Source organism: Rana temporaria, chromosome 5 (genome assembly GCF_905171775.1).
Source record: "Rana temporaria chromosome 5, aRanTem1.1, whole genome shotgun sequence".
Taxonomy (NCBI): Eukaryota; Metazoa; Chordata; class Amphibia; order Anura; family Ranidae; genus Rana; species Rana temporaria.
In genome coordinates, this window is record NC_053493.1 from 44,752,613 (window position 1) to 44,776,175 (window position 23,563).

General features: G+C 45.7%; 1 protein-coding gene across 1 annotated transcript in view; it reads left to right on the forward strand.

The window, feature by feature from the left end:
- MALRD1 (MAM and LDL receptor class A domain containing 1) overlaps positions 1–23,563 on the forward strand; it is a 529,217-nt gene that overhangs the window by 311,993 nt on the left and 193,661 nt on the right. The window contains exons 25-26 of the mRNA XM_040352491.1: positions 14,175–14,422; positions 19,276–19,570. Of these exons, the coding sequence (XP_040208425.1) occupies positions 14,175–14,422; positions 19,276–19,570 (543 nt within the window). The remainder of the gene's footprint in view (positions 1–14,174; positions 14,423–19,275; positions 19,571–23,563) is intronic.

A 23,563-nucleotide genomic window follows, 5' to 3' on the forward strand; every position in this document is an offset into this window, starting at 1 on the left:
CCAGGGTCCCTACAGCTGCCTATTTAGAAGATGCGGCTGTACGTGGTTGTGTGCTGCAGTTGCGTAAAACATCTGCACGCATATTGGCGTATTGTATGAATGCAGGTAGGGGTTTGATTTGATAAAGAAAAATAGGCTGTTCAGTTTGCAAGGAAAGTTGCAATTTGCAATTACATTTTCCTCAGATCTTAGTGATTGTGCTGAAGATTCACTTTGCAAGGGATACCCAATCACCTGCAAGGAAAATAAAAAAACAGCATTTTTGCATTCATGTGCTTGGATGACAGCTTAACTTCACCTCATTCATTAAGCTCTGGGAAAAATTCCCTTGTAAAGTGCAATGTCTCTTGAAAATAACATAGTGTGTTATCAGAGCATACTATGGGGTTGTGCATTACTCAACCCCTGCCACATAACCGTGAACAGCGGCACCTTCCATTTTATCTCAATGGGCAGCTGTATGTGGCAGCTGCGGGTGCCAGGAGAGTGAGTACTCCAGATATACCCAAGTCTCCCGCGAGTCGCAGGAGTCTCCCGCATTCGTCTGCGGGCTCACGGACACCTGCGAGTCCCGGGCAATCTCCCGGCTGGGCCTGTCACTCAGCCACAGGCAGAAGACAGAGCAGCCCAAGCGGCCGTAAGGAGTACGGCCATGACGGCTGCTCAGGCTTTTGTTTGTGGCTGAGTGACATGTGGATGTGTTGACGTCCCCGTCTGTGCGAGGTGGAGGACTGTAATAGATAGATGGAACGCTGATCCAATGATACATTGAATCAGTGAGACGTGTATCATAAGAGGCGGGAATTTGTTAGTTGCCGCCGGGATATTCAAATACGTTTCAGAGCTCTGTGTGATCACCAGGCTGTATTTCATGGGCACTGGTATAGCTGCATTTAATTGGCACTGATCAGGCTGCATTTAATTGGCACCGGTAAGGCTGCATTTAATTGGCACTGGTTAGGTGGTACGAAGTGTCACCTCCCTGAAATGAGTTTTTGCAGGTTGGGATGTCTGGATTACGCAGACTCTGCACACTGCACGGCTGCATGCATGAAGCCATATAATGGACTGTTTACCAATGTGACCCTCGGAATCATCCAGGCAGGAATGGGATCCCTTTGTAATAGCTGTAACAAGATGTGTAGACCTGCGGAGAGAACCTGTGCTTTACCCATGCTGGCTGAGGTGGTTTACTTGCCTTTTTATGTGCCTTATTTATTCAGTAATAACTTTGCCTGTTTTTATGATAACAGTGATATGTCTGTTTTTTTTTAGGGGGGACAAACGCTGCATTCTCTGTGTTATATTTTATTCCAATAACTACTTTACTGCTTTATTTATTTTAGAGAAGGGCAGGGCAGTTGAGTGGAAGATAGCATGCTGAGGAGACGGGTAGTGGCCTAGGAGGGGAACCCTGGGTCTGGGGGGGCTCATGCTGACTTGGGAAGATACAGGGCCAGATTCTCAAAGAATCTGCGTTGGTGTAGTGTAAGCTATTTACACTACGCCACCGCAACTTACTGGAGCAAGTGCCGTATTCTCCAAGCACTTGCTCCGTAATTTGCGGCGGCGTAGTGTAAATGGCCCGGCGTATGCCCGTGTAATTCAAAGGGGGCGGCTTGTATTCAAATTAAGCGCGCCCCCGCACCGATCTAACTGCGCATGCGCCGGGCGGAAAAAGAGCCCAGTGGGCATGCTCCAGCTCACGACAGAAAACATCAATGACGCCGACGTGAGCGCCATTGACGTAAAGTCGCATTCGCGGACGACTTAGTAAAACGACGTAACCGACGGAAAAAGACGCCGCTGACCCGACGCCATACTTAACATGGCATACGGCGGACTGGCATAAGGTTACCCCTCATATAGCAGGGGTAACCTTGCGCTTACGGAAACGACGTAAACGACGACTACGCGGCGCAAATTCGTTCGGGAATCGGCGTATCAGGCTCATTTGCATAGTCCAATCAGAACTGAACGTAAACGCCACCTAGCGGCCAGCGTCGAATTACATCTAAGATCCGACGGTGTAAGTGACTTACACCTGTCGGATCTTGGCCGTATCTATGCGAAAATGATTCTAGGGGCCAAAAACAGAGATACGACGGTGTTTCCTGAGATACACCGTCGTAACTCTTTTGAGAATCTGGCCCACTATCAGCATCTCGGTTTAAGGAGGAATCTTGCCTATGGAGCAGCAGGGAGCAATGAGGACAGTGTGAGTACAGCACACCCAGGAATTCACAAGGGGAGGCACTACCACATGCTTTTAGGTGGACAGCATTGTGCTTAACCCTTCCTATCCCTTGCCCTGGAAGATCTTTGGAGCAGCCAGGTGCGCTGGTAGTTTCTGCAGGCAGTAGAGCTGGGAGCTGTTTCTACTGTGGATTTCAAATTATCTACGGTATAGGCTGCTTAACTAACCTCTATCTCCCCATAGCCATTTGTAAAAGATTTCTACAGTTTTATTTTTATCTTATCTTGCATAGTGTTATCATGCATTGACTTCAAGGACACAACATTTCAGGATCTGTATGCCCTGAAGAGAGTGTGAAGATGCAACAACTTCATGCCCACACTTCTCTACCTACTTCACAGCCTTTGGGGCTATCTGTAAACCTCTGTTAACCTCTGTGATGAATAGAGTCTACTGTACATGTCAGTTCAAATCTGCACATCAACTTGACCAGTGTATTTAAGATATCCCCAACTTTCCAATACCGCCCCTTTACTCCTTCAAAACCCACTTTTACACCTCCCCTTTTCCTTGCCCCCTTTTACCAATAATAGACCACACAGGAGTTGGAGTATAACTGGCCATAGCACCCTTTTTATTAACAAAATATTAAATCCAATATTAAATAACGCTCAATTAACATATCTACAACATTTATAACAAAAATTTTAACTCCCAGTCTGTTGGTCTTTGACAGCACCCCGAACTTTAACACTTTCCACCACTACACTGCGGGGCCATATTTCACCATACCAGGCCTCCAGCCGCATCACCAGCTCGGAGACAACCCCCTTCCCGCAGTGCAACCATCACCGTATTCCAGCATACCGATCCGCTGGAATACACCAGAGGGGCACATACGACCGATGAGCCCCCCACCACTTCCATCACATCTGTTTTTTGCCCCCATCAATGACCAAAGACACCGCCGTTACACAGCTGCTATGACAACCCGAAATCCATGGATCCTGCAAGACGAGAAAACAAACACAACAAAGACACACAACAGGGAGGGTGGGTGGGAAAACTTTTCCTCTCTGTCTAACTTCCCCCAACTGTTCCCGGAAGTCCCCGCCTACCCCCTTTATACCACTCCTCCCCTCCAGTTCATTCCTCCATTTTGCCTCCTCCCCTTAAGCCGTCTGCAATTTTAACCCCTTAGTTGCCTCTCCTCTCAATCTCATCATGCCCGGCCCTTCATTATGCCGCGTACAGACGGTTGTTTTTTGTGATGAAAAAAAACTTCGTTTTTAAAAACGTCATTTAAAATGACCGTGTGTGGGGAAAACGTCGTTTTATGTCTTCTGAAAAACGACAAAAAAAAAATTCGAACATGCTTGAATTTTTTGTGTCGTTTTTCAAAACGTCGTTTTTTGTTTCAACGTTTTGAAACCCGCTCATGCTCAGAAGCTAGTTATGAAGCAAGCTTCAATGGAAAAGAGTGGTGAACGTAACCGCGCTTTGCTAGAGCATTTTGGAAAAACGATGGTGTGTAGGCAACGTCGTTTTTGAAAATGAAGTTTCAAAAACGTCGTTTTATTTCATGATTTTAAACGTCGTTTTTTTCCATCACAAAAAACGACCGTCTGTACGCGGCATTATTGTTTTTGCTGTCTCTCCATTCCGGGCCTCACTAAACTGCACTATGCAGGGCCAGTCAGATCAGCTATAAACAAGATAACTGTCCGCATTGTTCTAGGTTCCAGCTCCAAAATGAAAGTGGTCATTTTAGAGCTGAACGCATATTTTTATGCTACAGAAACAATCTGTTAGGCAAGAAAATCAACCTGGACATCAATATCCTGTATCCGCATCTATTATTTCAGTCAAACAAAATCTCATACGCTCAACAGTAGTGCGATGGCAATGGAAGAAGCCTGGAATTCATATGGCTCCCAGTACATACACAGGCCCTGCTGCCCTCCAAGGATCAGGGGATACCCAATGGGAACACTGTAAAAGGATGAGGAGGGGGCGCATAAACCTTGCGCATTACCCAAGTATTGTTTATTATTAAAATCAAAAAGAAGCAAACATACTCACAAACAAGTGGATAGTAAAAGTATATTAAAGTCCACAATGGGAGAAAAAGCAACCAGGTTACCAGGACTGTACCGGAGGACCGTCCAGATGGTTAACGCATTTCGAAGGGAGATCCCCTCTTCCTCAGAGCCCTATTTTTTTTGAGCACAGGTTTCCTTTAAAAATAATCTTACTTTATCCACTGACTAACTAATTCCTTGCTTCCCTCTGCCCCCCCACTGCTCTATATGTCTCTTGGAGACTTAGGAATTACCTTGTATTTTTTGGATATCGGTGTAGCCAGGTGTTTGGAGTGAGAGAGCAAATCTAGGACACTGCAGTTGCTCTCTGTGTGCTCCCCTCAAACTGTCATACTGAATATACTAGTGTTATGTCACTGCCACCAGGGGGAGAATACATGGTGAAAGAGGTCAAGAAATGTATATGCTGGCTACATTGGACTATCGGAGTTGAAGTTCAGTAAGGGAGCCATACTGTGGAAGCCTACGGACCATTGAATTACAGTTCCCAGAGTGAGACAGACATAAGGACAGGGAAAGGGCTGTTTTTTTCCTGGGCTTTGGATCTGAGGGGTAGATCTGAAATGAGGGGAAGCTTTGCTGTTTTTATCATCTAATCATGTGCAAGCTAAAATTATGTTTTTAATTTCCCTTGCATGTCTCCCTCGGATCTACAGCGACTACACTTCCAAGTACACTTTCAGTGCACTTTCAAGTGCACTTTGCACTTGTAGTGCAAAGTGGATTTGCCTTTCGTAAATAACCCACTGTGTCTTGCTGCAGGGAGACCAGATCACTGTTAACCTGTGGACTGAAGAACAAAGCCACTTTAGGCAGATCCAGAGAACATCTAAATAGCGGGACAACTGCTGCTGTATTGCTGGGACTGGTGAGAGGGCACTGCTGCCTTAGACCTGTTGCTACTGGTAGAGAATGAACACATAGGGACTGAACATTCGACTAGCAGCCTTTACCACTAAGTGCAAACTTTATTGGAACTGTTCTTATGTGCACTTGCTATAAAGAGTGGGCCCCAGCGCTAGCTAGCCGAAGAACTAGGGCAAAATATTGTCTCTTAAGATAGCTGCTCTACAAGGTCTTCATGTTTTGCTTATAGACAAGGGTTCCTCTGCAGTAGGACCTGGGTCTAAGCACTATCATTCCTTGAGTGCACTTTAGCATTATAGTATACCGGTTGCAAGTTATTACGACACTGTTTACCATTGTAGTTAATATTATCTATGCCAATGTTTTATGATGATTTGTAGGTTAACAAGTATATATTGTTTCAGCTATATAACAATGGGTGAGGGTATACCCTATCAAGAGAACCTGTCACTGCCCTGAGTAGGTAGAACATAGTAATGACATAATGAATGGTGGGAGAAACTGCAAAGCCAAGGGGCAGACACGCCATCAAAATCATCCAAAAGGGTCAAGTCTCAGACGACATCTGCCCCTGGATCTGCCTGTTTATTTTTTTCACAATGGTGACAGAGTCATTTTAAAGCAGAAAACCAAATGTAGTATACCTGAATAGTGTACATTACTCATTTGTTTTGTGGCAACAAGATACTCTTCATCAAATTGTTTTATACATTTTTTTTGTTTGTTTGCTTTTTATGGAGGGTTCCAGGATAATATCAATAGTTTAAAGTCATATACTGAATAAAGTATTTGTAGGGAGAATTAAAACCCCCTGTGCATTTAAGTCTAAGCTGCTCACCTTGATTAGTATTAATTTACCATGCAGTTCAGACTATTGCAAATCTCCATTTTAATTTACTGTGTCTGACCTTGGCATGTGTGCAATTAATCAAACTTGCCATTGTAACCGATAGTGAAATTTACGGGCAAAATGCAGAGAAGTTTTTTCCTTTTTTATGTACCATTATACTTATTCAATAAGGCAAAAGAAAATGTGCAAATGCTGCATCTCATAGTAACCATAATTCATCTTCCAGTAACCTTACTTTAAAGCGGAGCTCCAGGCTAGCTTCTTTAGAAAAAAAAAATCATATAGTGTAGCTGCTGACTTTTAATATTAGGACACTTACCTGTCCATGGATCCAGCGACGTCTTCACCCCAGTCTATTTTTTTGGCTCTCAGGTGCTGCTGCTGCCATTTCTTGTTAGGGAAAGCAGCAGTGAAGCCTTGTGGCTTCACAGCCGGGTGCCTATTGCGCATGCGCGAAGCGCGCTGCACAGAGGTGTAACTAGAACCTTCAGGGCCCTGGTGCAAGAACCCATGAAAGGCCCCCTGGCCTCAGACCTCACCTTTGCAACCCTGGTAGTTCTGCCAGTGGTGTCAGTGTGGACTGTGAATGGTGTCAGTCAGTTAAGCAGTGGACGTGGTCAGTAGGGCAGTGGACATGGTCAGTAGGGCAGTGGACATGATAGTAGTGTAGTGGATGTGGTCAGTAGAGCAGTGGACATGGTCAGTAGGGCAGTGGATATTGTAATTAGAACAGTGGACATGGTCAGTAGGGCAGTGGACATGGTCAGTAGGGCAGAGGGTATTTTATTATATATATTTTAAAAATTGGATGGAAGTGAGGCAGTGGAGGGCAGTATGGGGGGATAGCATGATGGGATGGGGTAGTGGAGGGCAGTATGAGGGGGACAGCATGATGGGAGGGGGGTAGTGGAGGGCAGTATGGAGTGTAACGATCCGGGGTGATTATGCTCTAGTGGTGTATGCGTTTTAAGGAACACCGGTCAGTCCAGACTGTATTTTTTAGGGCATAGCAGCCCAATTTTATTTAAACTAAACAAACGTCACAGAAAATCTTCCCTCGCAGGGGGGTTCCAAGATTGCTGTATTTCAGCCTCCAGGCTCACTCACTCTTACTTAGTCAAAACTGCCTCCTGGAGTTCAGCTTTGTGCTGCTTGGTCTCCTGCCACATCTGCCTCCTGCAGACATACGCTCTCAGACTGCTACCTGCAGCCTTAGACTCCCAGAGACCGCCTGTCTCTCTCTTTTGTGGAGCCGTCTACATCTGAAAGCCCTCTCGACTCCTACACCAGGCCACCTGCCTGTAGGGTGGAGCTGTTCCCAAGTGTGAGCCCTAAGCACTCTTCCTGAGGGGAATATAAACCCAGCCCACAGGTGTGCAATCATGTCTGTATTTGCAAAAGCAAGGATGAAGGTGCGAATACACACTGTGACCTGGGGGTCGCCTCTCCACAGGGGGCACAGCATGATGGAAGAGGGGTAGTGGAGGGCAGTATGGGGGGACAGCATGACGGGAGGGGGGTAGTCGAGGGCAGTATGTGGGGACAGCATGACCAGGGGGGGGCAGTATAGGAGGCCGAGTAGAGTGACAGTCAGCAGCACACTTGGAGCACTACTCGCTCTTCTGTGACAAAAAGTTTGTTGCTTACCAGGAGTGGCCTTGGGTCAGGGAGCATTTCTCCTATTATTCCGAAACAGTCTTGAGGCAGGAAGCAGGAGCCAGAGTCGGGGGGTAGAGCTGCCGGTCTTAGGAACAGATGACTGCTTGCCTCTTAACTATTGGCTGGATAGGAGGGCTGACGGGGAGTCATATAGGAGAACCGGTCCTGCTTATGCAGCTGCTGAAAGACATGCAGGAGACAGGAGTAGAATAGAGGAGATGTAAAGTTAAGAGGCAAGTAGTCTTCTGTATCGTGGACTGCCAGCTCTGCCTCTCAGGTCCTTTCCCCTACTCCGGCTCACAAAAGTGTAGACAAACTTGACAGGGGAGCCGTGACTCTTGCACCCCCTATAGCTACATCCTGAAAATCATGAAAAATAAAGCTACATCCTGAAAATCATGAACAATCATGAAATATTTGCATATAAAGTCCACCCCCAGTGTCCAATCAGAGCCTGAGCACCATCTAATCTAAACGTATGAAATATTTGATTGCTGTATTATTAGAAGATCAAATGTACATGCTTTAACCAATAAATTGAATCCCTCTGGATCCGCTGCACCTCTCTACATATGTCTACCCCATTCATGTACCAGTCCAATAAACCGTGGCACTAAACATCTCTGCATAAAAAGCAAACAATGCTCTGCTGTTGTACAGTGCTGGGTGTGATGACATCATGGTCCGCAAGCCCTACCCTACACATTTCATTAACAATAGGATGTCTTTAGCGGACAATTAACAGGGATTCAATTCATTGGTTAAAGCTCTTTTGATCTCTAATTAATACAGAGATAAAATGCTTCTGGTAAATAGTTGGAACTCCCGTGGTCAGGTGTCCCAGGAGCACTGTACGTTGACTTGTCACAAGTTCTATATATTGAATGGCCCTTGGGCTCTGATTGGACACTGGCGGTGGATTACATACAGTTTGCACATTTTTCATTATTTTTCATTATTTCCTTTATTGCTATATTTCCAATTGTCTTATTGATTGTTCACAATGTCATATACTGTTTATGATTAGAAATAGTGATTTATAGAATGAATCTAGAAATTGGGTGATACATTGTTATATTCACTTTTAAGTTCACTGGGGTGCCATTTGTCAAAAAAGGACTATCTATAGGCCTATAAATGTATATTTGCCGATATATGTAAATTGCACTAATGTGTGTAATGGACCTTACGGTGCGCTGGGGTAAGGTGAGCACTGCCACAGTACAATGGTGTGAATGAGCCCTAAGAAACTAATAAGCTACTGAGATACTGAGAGCACAACACCTGATCCAAGTGACTGTTCATTTTTGCAGTTATGTGATTATGGTTATAGCATATTACAGCTTGTGAGTCCTTAACTGTGGTGGCTACTTTAGTTTTAATATTTCATTATTTGTTCTATTTTTTCATACTATTTACTCACCGGAATAATACACTTCTTGTCTCTGTGTGGACTGGGTAAACCTCTTTCTCCACCGTATCTATGGAGAGAGCCACGGTCATCACCGTGCGTGGACTTCAAACAGGTCTGCTTTTGTTCATGTCCATTACTGTCAGGAGAGTATAGTAGACCAGTACTGTGTGACTGCACAGAGGAGACCCACAATGTATGCGGTGAAGTTAAAAGGTGTTTATTAACAAATAAATGAAGACAACCAGTGCGTAACAAAATAGCATATACAATCAGGGGAAATACCGTATTCATAAACGAAGCCAGGCCGAGGTCATACACAGGGGAAGTCAGCAGATGGGTGAGGATGGGAACACAGCGGATCAGGGAGCGGATGGATGGACAGGCTGCGGGGCAGGAATCCAAGAGAGAACAGGAATCAGGACACAGGGAGGACAAGTCCAGGCAGGGATCAAGGATAAGGATCAGGATCAGGTCCAGAAATCAGGGTCAAATACAAGCTCAGGTCCAGGAGGTATGACGATACCAGGGCGAGGAGTGATTACACACGCCGGGTATTTATAGAGGCGTGCTGATTGCATTCAGGTCACACCTGAACGCAGGAAGGGCTGTGTTCTCCACACTGCTAAGAACGCCCCGCTGGTGGACGCCAGTACTGCAGCCCAAGGATAACATAGCAGTAACACCAGCAGGGGGAACCTTCCCTGACAGTACCCCCCCCCAAAGGAGCGGCCTCCGGACGCTCCAATTAGATGTTGCTGGGGAAAGTCCGTGGTGTCAAGCTGGGCAGCAGATAAAGTCACATCAGGTTGGGTCGGATGAAAGTCCATGACTTTTAACAGGGCAAAGTGCAGCTCAAGCTGGGCAGCGGGTACAGAAATCTTAAGTTGGGCAAAAAGTACATCAAGCTGGGATGCAGATAGGGGCAAATCAAGCTGGGCAGCAGACTCCGGGTCGTCGAGCTGGGCAGCAGGCTCCGGGTCGTCGAGCTGGGCAGCAGGCTCCGGGTCGTCGAGCTGGGCAGCAGGCTCCGGGTCGTCGAGCTGGGCAGCAGGCTCCGGGTCGTCGAGCTGGGCAGCAGGCTCCGGGACGTCGAGCTGGGCAGCAAACTCTGGGTCGTCGAGCTGGGCAGCGGGCAGGGACACCTCAGACTGGGCAGCAGATGGCACTGAAACAGGCAGGGCAGATGGCGCTGAAACAGGCAGGGCAGATGGCACTGAAACAGGCAGGGCAGATGGCACTGAAACAGGCAGGGCAGATGGCACTGAAACAGGCAGGGCAGATGGCACTGAAACAGCAACTTCAGGCTGGCAAACTGGCACAGCAACTTCAGGCTGGCAAACTGGCACAGCAACTTCAGGCTGGCAAACTGGCACAGCAACTTCAGGCTGGCAAACTGGCACAGCAACTTCAGGCTGGCAAACTGGCACAGCAACTTTAGGCTGGCAAACTGGCACAGCAACTTTAGGCTGGCAAACTGGCACAGCAACTTCAGGCTGGCAAACTGGCACAGCAACTTCAGGCTGGCATACAGGATCAGGCTGGCAAACTGGCCGCATAGCAGGTAGAGGTTTGGCAGAATCAGGTTCAGCTGGCATGCAAGCAGACTGGAGCAGGTTGGTTGGTGTGGAGACAGGTTGGGTTACTGGCAGGATCATCTTGGTTGGGAAAAACTTTCGTTTTTTCTTGGGCTTAGCCACAGAAGCTCTGTAGGTAAGGGGTGCAGCGGACTGGAAAGGAGGATTGGGATATGGCAGAGTAGAGGGAACAGTAGCTGGAGGAAGTTTTTGTGGGTTAGTAGGCGGCTGAGAAGAGACAGGTGGGTTGTATGCAGGATAGGTACAGGGAGCAGAGACTGGATATTGGCATCTGGTGGGAAGCAGTGTATACTGAGCTTCAACTGGGGTTGCCATTGGTGATGGACAGATGGATCTTTGGGAAGGTGAGTGGTTAATGGCAGGGCTGGAAACAGGTGGATTTGCTGGAATCAGGAGATCTGACCAGGCCTGCAGCACAGGCTGAACAAAAGCAGGTTCACACACACCTTGCCTAATCAGAGACTGCACTGAACAAATGCATTCAGACAACTTTTGCTGGGGACAGGAGGAATAATGTTCATCAAAAGAAACTGGATCATCCTCTAATAACCATATCAAGGATTCAACTTGGTCATGACTGAAGGGGGGAGAGAAATCATCACTACCATCTGGGATAAATGACAGAGCTGGCTTTACACACAACCGAATTAATGCCTGAACATCATCATAAGACATATAACCCTGATCCACCATGGAATGGGCTGATCGGATGGCTTCCATCAGCTGGTCACTTGTCCATCCCTCAAAAACCTGGCGACAATATTCCTCATCCTCCTCTGCCAGCAGAGAAAAGTAAGTGATTTCATTGAAATCCATCTTCAAAAAACGCACCGCAACAAGATGGTTCCTCAATGCAGGCACGTCTGGTCAGGGATGGCCCTGGTATACTGTCAGGAGAGTATAGTAGACCAGTACTGTGTGACTGCACAGAGGAGACCCACAATGTATGCGGTGAAGTTAAAAGGTGTTTATTAACAAATAAATGAAGACAACCAGTGCGTAACAAAATAGCATATACAATCAGGGGAAATACCGTATTCATAAACGAAGCCAGGCCGAGGTCATACACTGGGGAAGTCAGCAGATGGGTGAGGATGGGAACACAGCGGATCAGGGAGCGGATGGATGGACAGGCTGCGGGGCAGGAATCCAAGAGGGAACAGGAATCAGGACACAGGGAGGACAAGTCCAGGCAGGGATCAAGGATAAGGATCAGGATCAGGTCCAGAAATCAGGGTCAAATACAAGCTCAGGTCCAGGAGGTATGACGATACCAGGGCGAGGAGTGATTACACACGCCGGGTATTTATAGAGGCGTGCTGATTGCATTCAGGTCACACCTGAACGCAGGAAGGGCTGTGTTCTCCACACTGCTAAGAACGCCCCGCTGGTGGACGCCAGTACTGCAGCCCAAGGATAACATAGCAGTAACACCAGCAGGGGGAACCTTCCCTGACAATTACACAGTGGATTGATTGGACTTGTAGTTTACATAATAAAGGTAAGACTCTTTAGGCTCATTCATGCTAGCCAAACGTTTACCACCCCCCAACTGCTACCCCCCTTTAGATGCAGAAGCAGCAGCCGGGGATATACACAACGCCTCCTTACTACCTGTCTCCAAAGAGTGTTCCTAATGCAGATTGCTCATTAAAGAGCAAATCAACGTGAAGGAGCCCTTTGCAATTTTACAAATGCAGTGACAAAATCTAAGGACTGGTAAACAGGCATATACAGTGGGGATCGAAAGTTTGGGCACCCCAGGTAAAAATTTGTATTAATGTGCATAACAAAGCCAAGGAAAGATGGAAAAATCTCCAAAAATCATCAAATTACAGATTAGACATTCTTATAATATGTCAAAAAAAGTTAGATTTTATTTCCATCATATACACTTTCAAAATGACAGAAAACAAAAACATTACGTATGCAAAAGTTTGGGCACCCTGCAGAGTTAATATCTTGTACTGCCCCCTTTACAGCTTGTAAACGCTTTTTGTAGCCAGCCAAGAGTCTTTCAATTCTTGTTTGAGGTATCTTTGCCCATTCTTCCTTACAAAAGTCTTCCAGTTTTTTTAGATATCTGGGCTGTCTGTCACGCACTGCTCTTTTAAGGTCTATCCATAGATTTTCAATTATGTTGAGGTCAGGAGATTGTGAAGGCCATGGCAAAACCTTCAGTTTACGCCTCTTAATGTAATCCCCTGTGGATTTTGAGGTGTGTTTAGGATCATTATCCATTTGTAGAAGCCATCCTCTCTTTAACTTCAGCTTTTTCACAGATGGCATCAAGTTACCATCCAAAATTTGCTGAAATTTTATTGAATCCATTTTTCCTTCTACTCGTGAAATGTTCCCTGTGCCACTGGCTGCAATACAACCCCAAAGCATGATTGATCCACCCCCATGCTTAACAGTTTTCATTAAATTCTGTGCCCTTTCTTCTCCAAACGTACCTTTGCTCATTCTGGGCAAAAAGTTCTATTTTAACCTCATCGGTCCACAGAACTTGTTTCCAAAATGCATCAGGCTTGTCTATATGTTCATTTGCAAAGTTCAAACGCTGATTTTTGTGGTGAGGGCATAGAAGAGGTTTTCTTCTGATGACTCTTCCATTAAGACCATATTTGTACAAGTATCTCTGTATAGTGGAATAGTGTACCACAACTCCAGTGTTTGCAAGATCTTTCTGGAGGGATCGTGCAGTCAAACGTGGGTTTTGAATTGCTTTTCTCACAATCCTGCGAGCTGTTCTGTCTGTTCCTGATGACTGCCATTTCTTAATTACATTCCGAACAGAGGATATTGACATCTGAAAACGCTTTGCTATCTTCTTATAGCCTTCTCCAGCTTTTTGAGCGTCAACTATTTTCAGTTTCAGTTTTCTAGACAACTGCTTAGAAGAACCCATGGTGCTGATTGTTGGGGCAAGGTCAGATGAGTCTGGGCATTTAAAACCTTTGAGATTGACATCACCTGGTCTTCCCAGACGATGATTGAGAACAATCCATGACACTGGCAGGTCTCAGCTTTGCAAAGGGGGCAGTGCATGCTATAAATTCTGCAGGGTGCCCAAACTTTTGCAGATGCCATTTTTTTGTTTTCTGTAATTTTGAAAGTGTAAATGATGGAAATAAAATGTAACTTTTTTTTGACATATTATAAGAATGTCTAATTTGTAATTTGATGCCTTTTGGAGATTTATCCATCTTTCCTTGGCTTCGTTATGCACATTAATACAAATGTTTACCTGGGGTGCCCAAACTTTCGATCCCCACTCTGGCGAATTATTGTTTTGGGGTTTACGGTACACATGTCTATGTGCATTAACATATATGTTGATGTGTGTTTTTTGTGCAGTAGTGTTCTTTGCATTAAGGCACCCCATTGACTTTTTGAATGTGCAGTCAGAACTTAAAACTGTATCTTTATTACATGTTTTAGTGATAGAAACATTGAACAGGTAGTTCATTCTCTTTAACGTTTCTAGGTGGCTATCTTGGACGCTGCAACTTTGAGTTCAACCTTTGCAGCTGGAAACAAGATCAAGATGATGAATTTGATTGGAGCCTACGAGCTGGCAGCACCCCAACGCTTGCCACTGGACCCGTCACTGATCATTCTCTGCAAAATCCAGCTGGGAGTTACATTTTTATTGAAACCTCGTTTCCTCAATTACTGGGCCAAGTAGCCAAACTTTCTGGGCCATTGGTGAGCAAGTGGAGTAGAAACTGCAAGGTATGTTTTATAGTCCATGTAGTTTACATGTGGCTTATTTCTTATAACTAGTGATGAGCTGAACACACCTGGATCCAGCTTGGGGCTGCTTCGGTGAACAAGAGAAAAGTTTAAATCTTCAATCTGTAGCCTATTAAAGTCAATGGGAGACAAATATTAAGAATTAGTTCTGAAAATTTTCTAGATCAATAGTCAAGAGCTTGACAAACAAATGGCATGAGGGGCTTGGCACTGCCATGGGGGACATATACAAAAGTGAGAAAACATAAAAATCCAAACTGATTTTAGTAATGTTTAAAGTGAAACATCAAAAAGGCAAAACTCCATTAAATATGGACAAAACTGACATTTACAAAGGAAAAAGTGTGTTTGAATTGCTGGCAAATGACGACTCCCTGCTGTATAATTCTGCTTGGCCAGGGATTGTATTCATGTATAGCAGACCTCTACCCTAGGTGAGGATCTGCTCTAAATGTTAATGGGGGAAACCTAAAATAAAAATTCTATACCAAACCCTTTGAGCCCCTTTAACCTTCCTGGCGGGAATCCTGAATGTGGCTCGGGGTTAATTTTCAGTACCAAAAGCAGTAACACTTGGGATTACACTGTAGTAGGGTTGTCCCGATACCACTCTTTTAGGACTGAGTACAAGTACCGATACTTTTTTTCAAGTACTTGCCGATACCGAATACCGATACTTTTTTTTAAATGTGTCCCCAAATGCAGCCATGTCCACGCACAAATGCAGCCATGTCCCCCCACAGATGCAGCCATGTTTCCCCCCATATCCAGCCATGTCTCCCCCCATATCCAGCCATGTCCCCCCATATGCAGCCATGTCCCCCCCCATATCCAGCCATGTCTCCCCATATCCAGCCATGTCCCCCCCCCCCATGCAGCCATGTCCCCCCATATGCAGCCATGTCTCCCCCCATATCCAGCCATGTCCCCCATATGCAGCCATGTCTCCCCCCCATATGCAGCCATGTCTCCCCCCATATCCAGCCATGTCCCCCCCCCATGCAGCCATTTCCCCCATATGCAGCCATGTCTCCCCTCCATATCCAGCCATGTCCCCCATATGCAGCCATGTCTCCCCCCATATCCAGCCATGTCCCCCCCTATGCAGCCATGTCTCCCCCCCATATCCAGCCATGTCCCCCATATGCAGCCATGTCTCCCCCCATATCCAGCCATGTCCCCCATATGCAGCCATGTCTCCCCCCATATCCAGCCATGTCCCCCTTACCTGCATCCCGCTCCAGCCGACTGGTTAATACGCGCGGGGAACATTACAGCTTTCATTTGAATAGCTGTAATGATTCGCGCCGCACTGCGTATAGACACTCCCCCTTGCTCGGGATTGGACAGTTCACCCGAGCAAGGGGGAGTGTCTATACGCGGCGCGGCGGGAAACACACCAGCCATTCAAATGAAAGCTGTAATGTTCCCCGCGCGTATTAACCAGTCGGCGGCAGCGGGGATGCGGCGTAACGGCGGCGGGATGCGGCGTAACGGCGGCAGGATGCGGCGTAACGGCGGCGGAGGGGGGGAGTATTCTATTTCGGTATCAGGGGTATTTGCGGGAGTACGAGTACTCCCGCAAATACTCGGAATCAGTCCCGATACCGATACTAGTATCGGTATCGGGACAACCCTACACTGTAGTGATACTTACCTTGTCCCTGCAATCCTCGCTGTGTCCTCCAGCCGATGCCAGTGTTCCATCAGATTAGGCGACCTGTCATATCCTGTAATGGAAGTGACGTTCTTTACCTGCCATCTTCTACACCCCCCATTTGTCAACAGTACAGATACAGTGAGAAGGTGGCAAGCGGATCTCTTTTTACAAACACCAGAGTTTTGCATTGGTTGCGAACCAAAGCAAATTTTTCCATAGGGTTCAATTTGAATCAGGTTAATCCGTTCTGAACTTTTCTTTTTTGTTTTTGAACCACAAAAATAGGAAACAAATTACAGTACAGTATGAAGAGAGGGAACACTAATGGGCTGTACACACGACCGAACATGTCTGCTGACATGTTCGGTCGTGTAGGCCCGAGCGGACAGGATTCCAGCATACATTTGCCCGCCGGGCCTTTTTCCAGCGGGCAAATATTTCTGGACTTGTTTTAAAACAGCCCGCTGAAATCCTGCCCGCTCGGACATGTTCGGTCGTCTGTACAGACCTACCGTACATGTCCGAGCGCCCGCCATCCCTCGCATGCGTCGAATGACTTCGACGCATGCGTGGAAGCATTGAACTGGCAGGGCCGCCCACGTCGCCGCGTCATCGTCGCGGCGACGGCGCGGACACGCCCCGCGTATTGTTTACGCGCGGATTTCTGTATGATGGTGAGTACAGCCACCATACAGAAATCCCCGGGCAGACATGTACGGTGAAAACGGTCCGGCGGACCGGTTTCATCGTACATGTATGCTCGTCTGTACGCGGCCTTACACTAAGCTCACTTGAGACGACTTCTGGCATAGAGGAAGGCGGGTTCTTGTCACCTGCATTACCGCTCTGCACATTCTTGTCGCCTTCATTACCGCTCTGCACATTCTTGTCGCCTTCATTACCGCTCTGCACATTCTTGTCGCCTTCATTACTGCTCTGTACATTCTTGTCACTTGCATTACTGCTCTGCACCTTCTTGTCACCTGCATTACCGCTCTGCAAATTCTTGTCACCTTCATTACCGCTCTGCACATTCTTGTCACCTTCATTACTGCTCTGCACATTCTTGTCACCTGCATTACTGCTCTGCAAATTCTTGTCATCTTCATTACCGCTCTGAACATTCTTGTCACCTTCATTACCGCTCAGCACTTTCTTTTCAACAACATGCTTGCTCTGAACAGTCTTGTCACCTTCATTACGGTTCTGCACTTTCTTCTTACCACCATTCTTGCTCTGAATTTTCTTTGGAGCCATACTGAAAGTCCAGAAAGGTACAGAATTTGATAAAAAGCACACAAAAAAGCTTTATAGCAAGTGTGCACAAGGATGTACAGTACAGTACTCTACTGCGGCATCAAAAAAGGTAAACAGCGAGCAGTTCACCCTGCTGTGTTAGAAAAGTGAACGAATATTCGCTTTCCTAACACTGAACCGCCTCTCCGCCAATCAGGTGCTCGGGTCTGTTACCCATCAAATCATAGGAGAGGACGGGAGGAGCGGGCGAGAGAAGACATCAAGGACACGGCGGAGCATGGAGGACACCGCTCGCCCCCGCCACCGTCACCCGATTCCCCACCGAGACAGGGTAAGTGCCGGGCAGACAGCGGGTGGGCAGGGCACAGTGGCAGCATTCGATGGGCACAGTGGCAGCATTTGATGGGCACAGTGACAGCGTTTGATGGCACAGTGACAGTGTTTGATGGCACAGTTGCTGCTGTTGATGGGCACAGTGGCTGCGTTTGATGGGCACACTGGTTGCGTTTGATGGGCACAGTGGCTGGGTTTAATAGCACAGTGGCTGCAATAGATGGGGCTTTTTTTTAAGAATTTTTCAGTTTCTTTGCACCCCCCCCCCCCCCCCCCCCCAAAATGTCTGACTCCTAGTTAAAATGCCCATATATCCTACTTCTGGGTGTATTTATTATTATATTTTATATTATATACTATATATACATATATGTATATATATTTTTACTTTTACTTTAACTCCATTCACACTAATGCATTTTTTGATGCTTTATGGGAGTATAGTTTTGCAAAAAAAAAAAGGCTAAAAAACGCTACAGTGCAAAAACGTTGAAGAACTCACTCTGCAGCTACAGCTTTATACAGCTAACATTACTGACTTTTTTTTATAATGTCCAGTGTGCATTAGACCTTAGGATCACTAGGTGAAAATAAAGGATAAAAACATGAAAACATATATATCAAAACATTTCATGGAAGGGTAGGCTGCAATATATATATTTTTGGGGGATTTAGATAGCTTTCCTATTAAATACAGGGATTCATTTTCCTGGTGCTGCTTGTGTAGATTCACCGCATATTCTGTGCTGCAAATAAGAATCCTAGCCTAACTTCCTCTATTGCATATGCTAACAAGCAACTAGGGTTGTCCCGATACCACTTTTTTAGGACCGAGTACAAGTACCGATACTTTTTTTCAAGTAGTCGCCGATACCGAATACCGATACTTTTTTTAAATGTGTCCCCAAATGCAGCCATGTCCCCCCCCATATGCAGCCATGTCCCCCACATATGCAGCCATGTCCCTCTAGCCATGTCTCTCACATATGCAGCCATGTCCCTCTAGCCATGTCCCTCACATATGCAGCAATGTCCCTCTAGCCATGTCCCTCACATATGCAGCCATGTCCCTCACATATGCAGCAATGTCCCTCTAGCCATGTCCCTCACATATGCAGCCATGTCCCTCACATATGCAGCAATGTCCCTCACATATGCAGCAATGTCCCTCACATATGCAGCAATGTCCCTCACATATGCAGCAATGTCCCTCTAGCCATGTCCCTCACATATGCAGCAATGTCCCTCTAGCCATGTCCCTCGATGCGGCGGCACGATGCGGCAGGAGCGGCGGGGGGGGGGGGGAAAGGGGGGGAAAGTATTCTATTTAGGTATCGGGGGTATTTGCGCGAGTACGAGTACTCCCGCAAATACTCGGTATCGGTCCCGATACCGATACTGGTATCGGTATCTGGACAACCCTACAAGCAACCCACAGCGTTATATGTTTTCAGTTTGATTTTATATATATATATATATATATATATATATATATATATATAAAACTATGCCTCCAAATCTCCTGTATTATCAGTATATGATTGCTGATCTCATTCCCTCTTGTCTGTGTTCTCTTTCATAGCTGATCTTTTACTTTCACATGTATGGAGAGGGAATTGGCTCGCTAACCATACATCAGGTGACAGTGAGCGGACAGAAGGTGCTGCTTTTTAACCTGACCAGGGACCAGGGGAATTTCTGGCAGAGGAAGGAGTTGGAACTCCACGAACTTAGAGAGGATTTTTATGTCACATTTGAAGGGAAAGTGGGCAAAGATCAAAGAGGGGACATCGCTTTGGATGACTTAGTTATGTCTAATGACTGCATTCCATCCTCCACTTCTGTTTCTGAATCTCACAAGACCTGGCCCATGAAAGGTAACACATGTCTATGTCTTTTTAGATTGTCTTAGAAATCAAACCTTGATTTAGAATTGTTCTGATGCATGTTTTTAATCAATTGGTTTGGTTAAGATTATAACATTTTCATATATATTTTGCTAAGTGCTAGCTCTTTCCATTGAAATATAGTATAGCCTGGCTGTCGTGTACCTGGTGAAGAAGCCTGAAGAGATGAGGATGGCCTCTCTTTCACCTCTGGTTTAGGGCCCCTGGTAAAGTATACAGGTGGTACAAGGGCACAAAGCTGCCCGAATGCCTCCTAGTTCTTGCAAGCAACTGGCATAGAAAGACAGGCACTGGCACATCCGAACTGGTCATCGCTGTGTAGCTTCCCCACCGAAGATGATAAAGTGGACACAGGAAGACCAGGCCATACTCCGCAGCAGCAAGTGACAATCACAGGAACAGCGAACAGATGGTAGACTGTCATGTAAGCTGAGACCTGGAGCAGGCGTGCAGGCAGGAGTGTCAACTAAGCAACTGCAGGCTGGAGATGACTGAAGCACAGATGTGGTGCAAAGTCAGGTTGGTGACCAACGATCATATCAAATACAATCACATAAGCAGGAATGCAGTTGGGATTCAAGAACAGATATTTTTCCCAATGCACCATTCGACATACTGGCATGACCTTCCTAAAACTACACTCAGGGAGCTGAGTGTAATCTGAGATTTGAGTGGAGGGAATGTTCACACCCATCTACACAGTATCATAGGGAAACAGGCACAGCTAAGGCTGTCAGCCATCTGCTGTGTGCTGGAAGGTGGGCAGGGCCATCCCCTGGGATTCCCTGGTGTCGGCATTAAAGAGTCACTAAAGGATTTTTTTTTTTTAGCTAAATAGCTTCCTTTACCTTACTGCAGTCCTGGTTTCATGTCCTCATTGTTCGTTTTTGCTTTCATGTTGCTGTAAATCCTCTCTGTTCTGGACACTTCCTGGTTGCCTGTTTCCTGATAACCACAGTGCTGGGAGATTTCTCACGGTGGTCACTAATCAAGGAGCTGTGTGTAAAACGAAACTGGATTGGTGCTGAGGAGTTTTAGACAAAGTATCACTGCTCTCTATTGGCTGACTGCCCTCTAGTGGCTCTCTGTACATCAGAGAACCAGCAAACAACAGCAAAAACGAAACTACACTGCAGGCACATTATATGATTGTTTTTTTATCTATTTTTAATCATTTTTAAAAGGAATCAGTTAACTATTATGTCTCTATGCCCTGTAAACAGTCATTTCAGCTAAAAAAAGTTTTTCCTTTAGTGACCCTTTAATGATCAGAAGTGACTCATGCATATAGCAAAGGAATTTGATTGCAGACAGAAATCACACTCGGTGCCTTGGATTGAGGCAAGTACACAGTATAGAAGCGTATGCAGTTGTAATTTTTATGTAGTGCTAATCCATAATTTGTTAATTGAAAGATTAAAGAACTTGACTTGTAGTTTTGTTAGGTGTTTTTTTGTTATGGTTATCTGAAAGATGGGTTTCAAATGTTTTGAGGGGGGCGCAGTTTCAGTGCTTGCCATAGGCGCCATTTTGACTAGATACGCCTCTGAGCCTGCCTAAAACCCACAGAGGGAGGTTGAAGCAAGCAGACCGGCAATTCTGACCCTGCAGTCTTGGCAGTATCTGAATGAGCTGTGGGCCAGATAGAACATACAAGCGGGCCAGGGTTTGGAGACCCCTGTGATAGACCAACACAAAGTGGCACATAATTGTGAAGTGGAAGGAAAATTATAAATGGTTTATTTAAATTTCTACAAATAAATATCTAAAAAGTGTGGCATGCATTTGTATTCAGCCCCCTTTATTCTAATACCCCTAACTAGAATCTAGTGGAACCAATTGCCTTCAGAAGTCACCTAGTTAGTAAATATGGTCCACCTGTGTGTAATTAAATTTTAGTATAAATACACCTGTTCTGTGAAGCCCTCAGAGGTTTGTTAGAGAACCTTAGTGAACAAACAGCATCATGAAGGCAAAATAACACATCAGATAGTTTATAGATAAAGTTGTAGAGAAGTTTGAAGCAGGGTTAGGTTATAAAAAAATATCCCAAGCTTTGAACATCTCATGGAACACTGTTCAATCCATCATCTGAAAATGGAAAGAGTATGGCACAACTGCAAACCTACCAAGACCACCTAAACTGACAGGCCGGGCAAGGAGAACATTAACCTCCTGGGCGGTGTTCCCGAGTCTGACTCGGGGTGAGATTTTTGGGCTAGGATCGGTAACCCCGAGTCAGACTCGGGCTCGCCTCGCTGGATGTACAGGGAGTTTTACTTACCTTGTCCCTGGATCCAGCGATGCCACCGCGCTGTGTGAGCGAGCGGGACCTCGCTCGATTCACACAGTGCCTCCGTGTGACGCCGATCTCCGTTCCCTGCGACGTTACGACGCACGGGGACGGAGAACGGCGCCAAATTCAAAAAAGTAAACAAACACTATACATACAGTATACTGTAATCTTATAGATTACAGTACTGTATGTAAAAAAAACACACCCCCCTTGTCCCTAGTGGTCTGCCCAGTGTCCTACATGTACTTTTATATAATAAAAACTGTTCTTTCTCCCTGCAAACTGTAGATTGTCCATAGCAACCAAAAGTGTCCCTTTATGTCAAAAATAGTTTTAGATCAGCTAAAAAACAGCGATAATAAATTATAATCACTTGCAGAATTGTGCGATAGCGATTTGTGGGGAAATTCGTCATAAAAAAAAAAAAATAATGACAGCAACAATTCTGCAACTGAGCAAATTTCAGTGATTTTGATTTGATTACATTATTGAATAATTTTTATTATAATTATATTATTATTTGTTATAATTATTTATAATTATTTATTATATTATAATTTATAATTTTGTTTTTAAAAAAATGTCATACCCGGGATGCCTATTAGAAGCTTGTTTGGTCAGATTTAAGTGAGTTATTTCTAAAAATGACAGACCTACAATATAAAACGCCAAATTTCCTTGCAAATAATGGTACTGCTTTCAGCATGTTTTTTCTGAAAGAATCATACCGCCAGGGAGGTTAATCAGAGAAGCAGAGAAGAGGCCCATGGGAACTCTGGAGGAGCTGCAGAGATCCACAGTTCAGGAGGGAGAATCTGTCCACAGGACAACTATTATCTGTGCACTCCACAAATCTGGCCTTTTTAGAAGAGTGGTAAGAAGAAAGCCATTGTTGAAAGAAAGCCATAAGAAGTCCCATTTGCAGTCTGTGAGAAGCCATGTGGGGAACACAGCAAATGTGTTGAAGAAGGTGCTCTGGTCAGATGAGACCAAAATTTTTCTTTTTGACCTAAAAGCAAAACACTATGGCAATGGCCGGGATTCACGTAGCACTTACGCTGACGTATCTCAAGATACGCCGCGTAAGTGTAAATGTGCGCCGTCGGATCTATGCGCCATGCCCATAGAACTAGATACGCCTGAAAATAGGCTTCCTCCGACCGACATAACTTTCCTACGCCGGCTTATCTTGGGCGCATATTTACGCTGGCCGCCTCATTGCAAATATGCAAATGAGTGAGATACGCCGATTCACGAACAGACTTGCGCCCGGTGCATTCATATACACGGTTTACTTAAGTCGTACGTCCGGCGTAAAGTCTAGCCTCATAAAGCAGGTGTAAGTTATGTTAAGGTATGGGCCGTCGTATTTTACGTAGTAGTACGTGAATAGGGCTGGGCATAGGTTACGTTCACGCCGTAGGCCTTGAGCCGTCGTATCTTAGGGAGTATATTCGACGTGATTCTGAGCATGCGCATTGGGATACGTCCACGGGACGGCGCTGTTCGTTTGCATGGGGTCACGCTTCATTTAAATGGATCACGCCCACTTCCACCAACTTTGAATTAGGCCGGCTTACGCCTACGATTTTACGTTACGCCAGCGCAACGTTGGGAGCAAGTGCTTTGTGAATACTGTGCTTGCCTCTCTGTGTTACGTCGGCGTA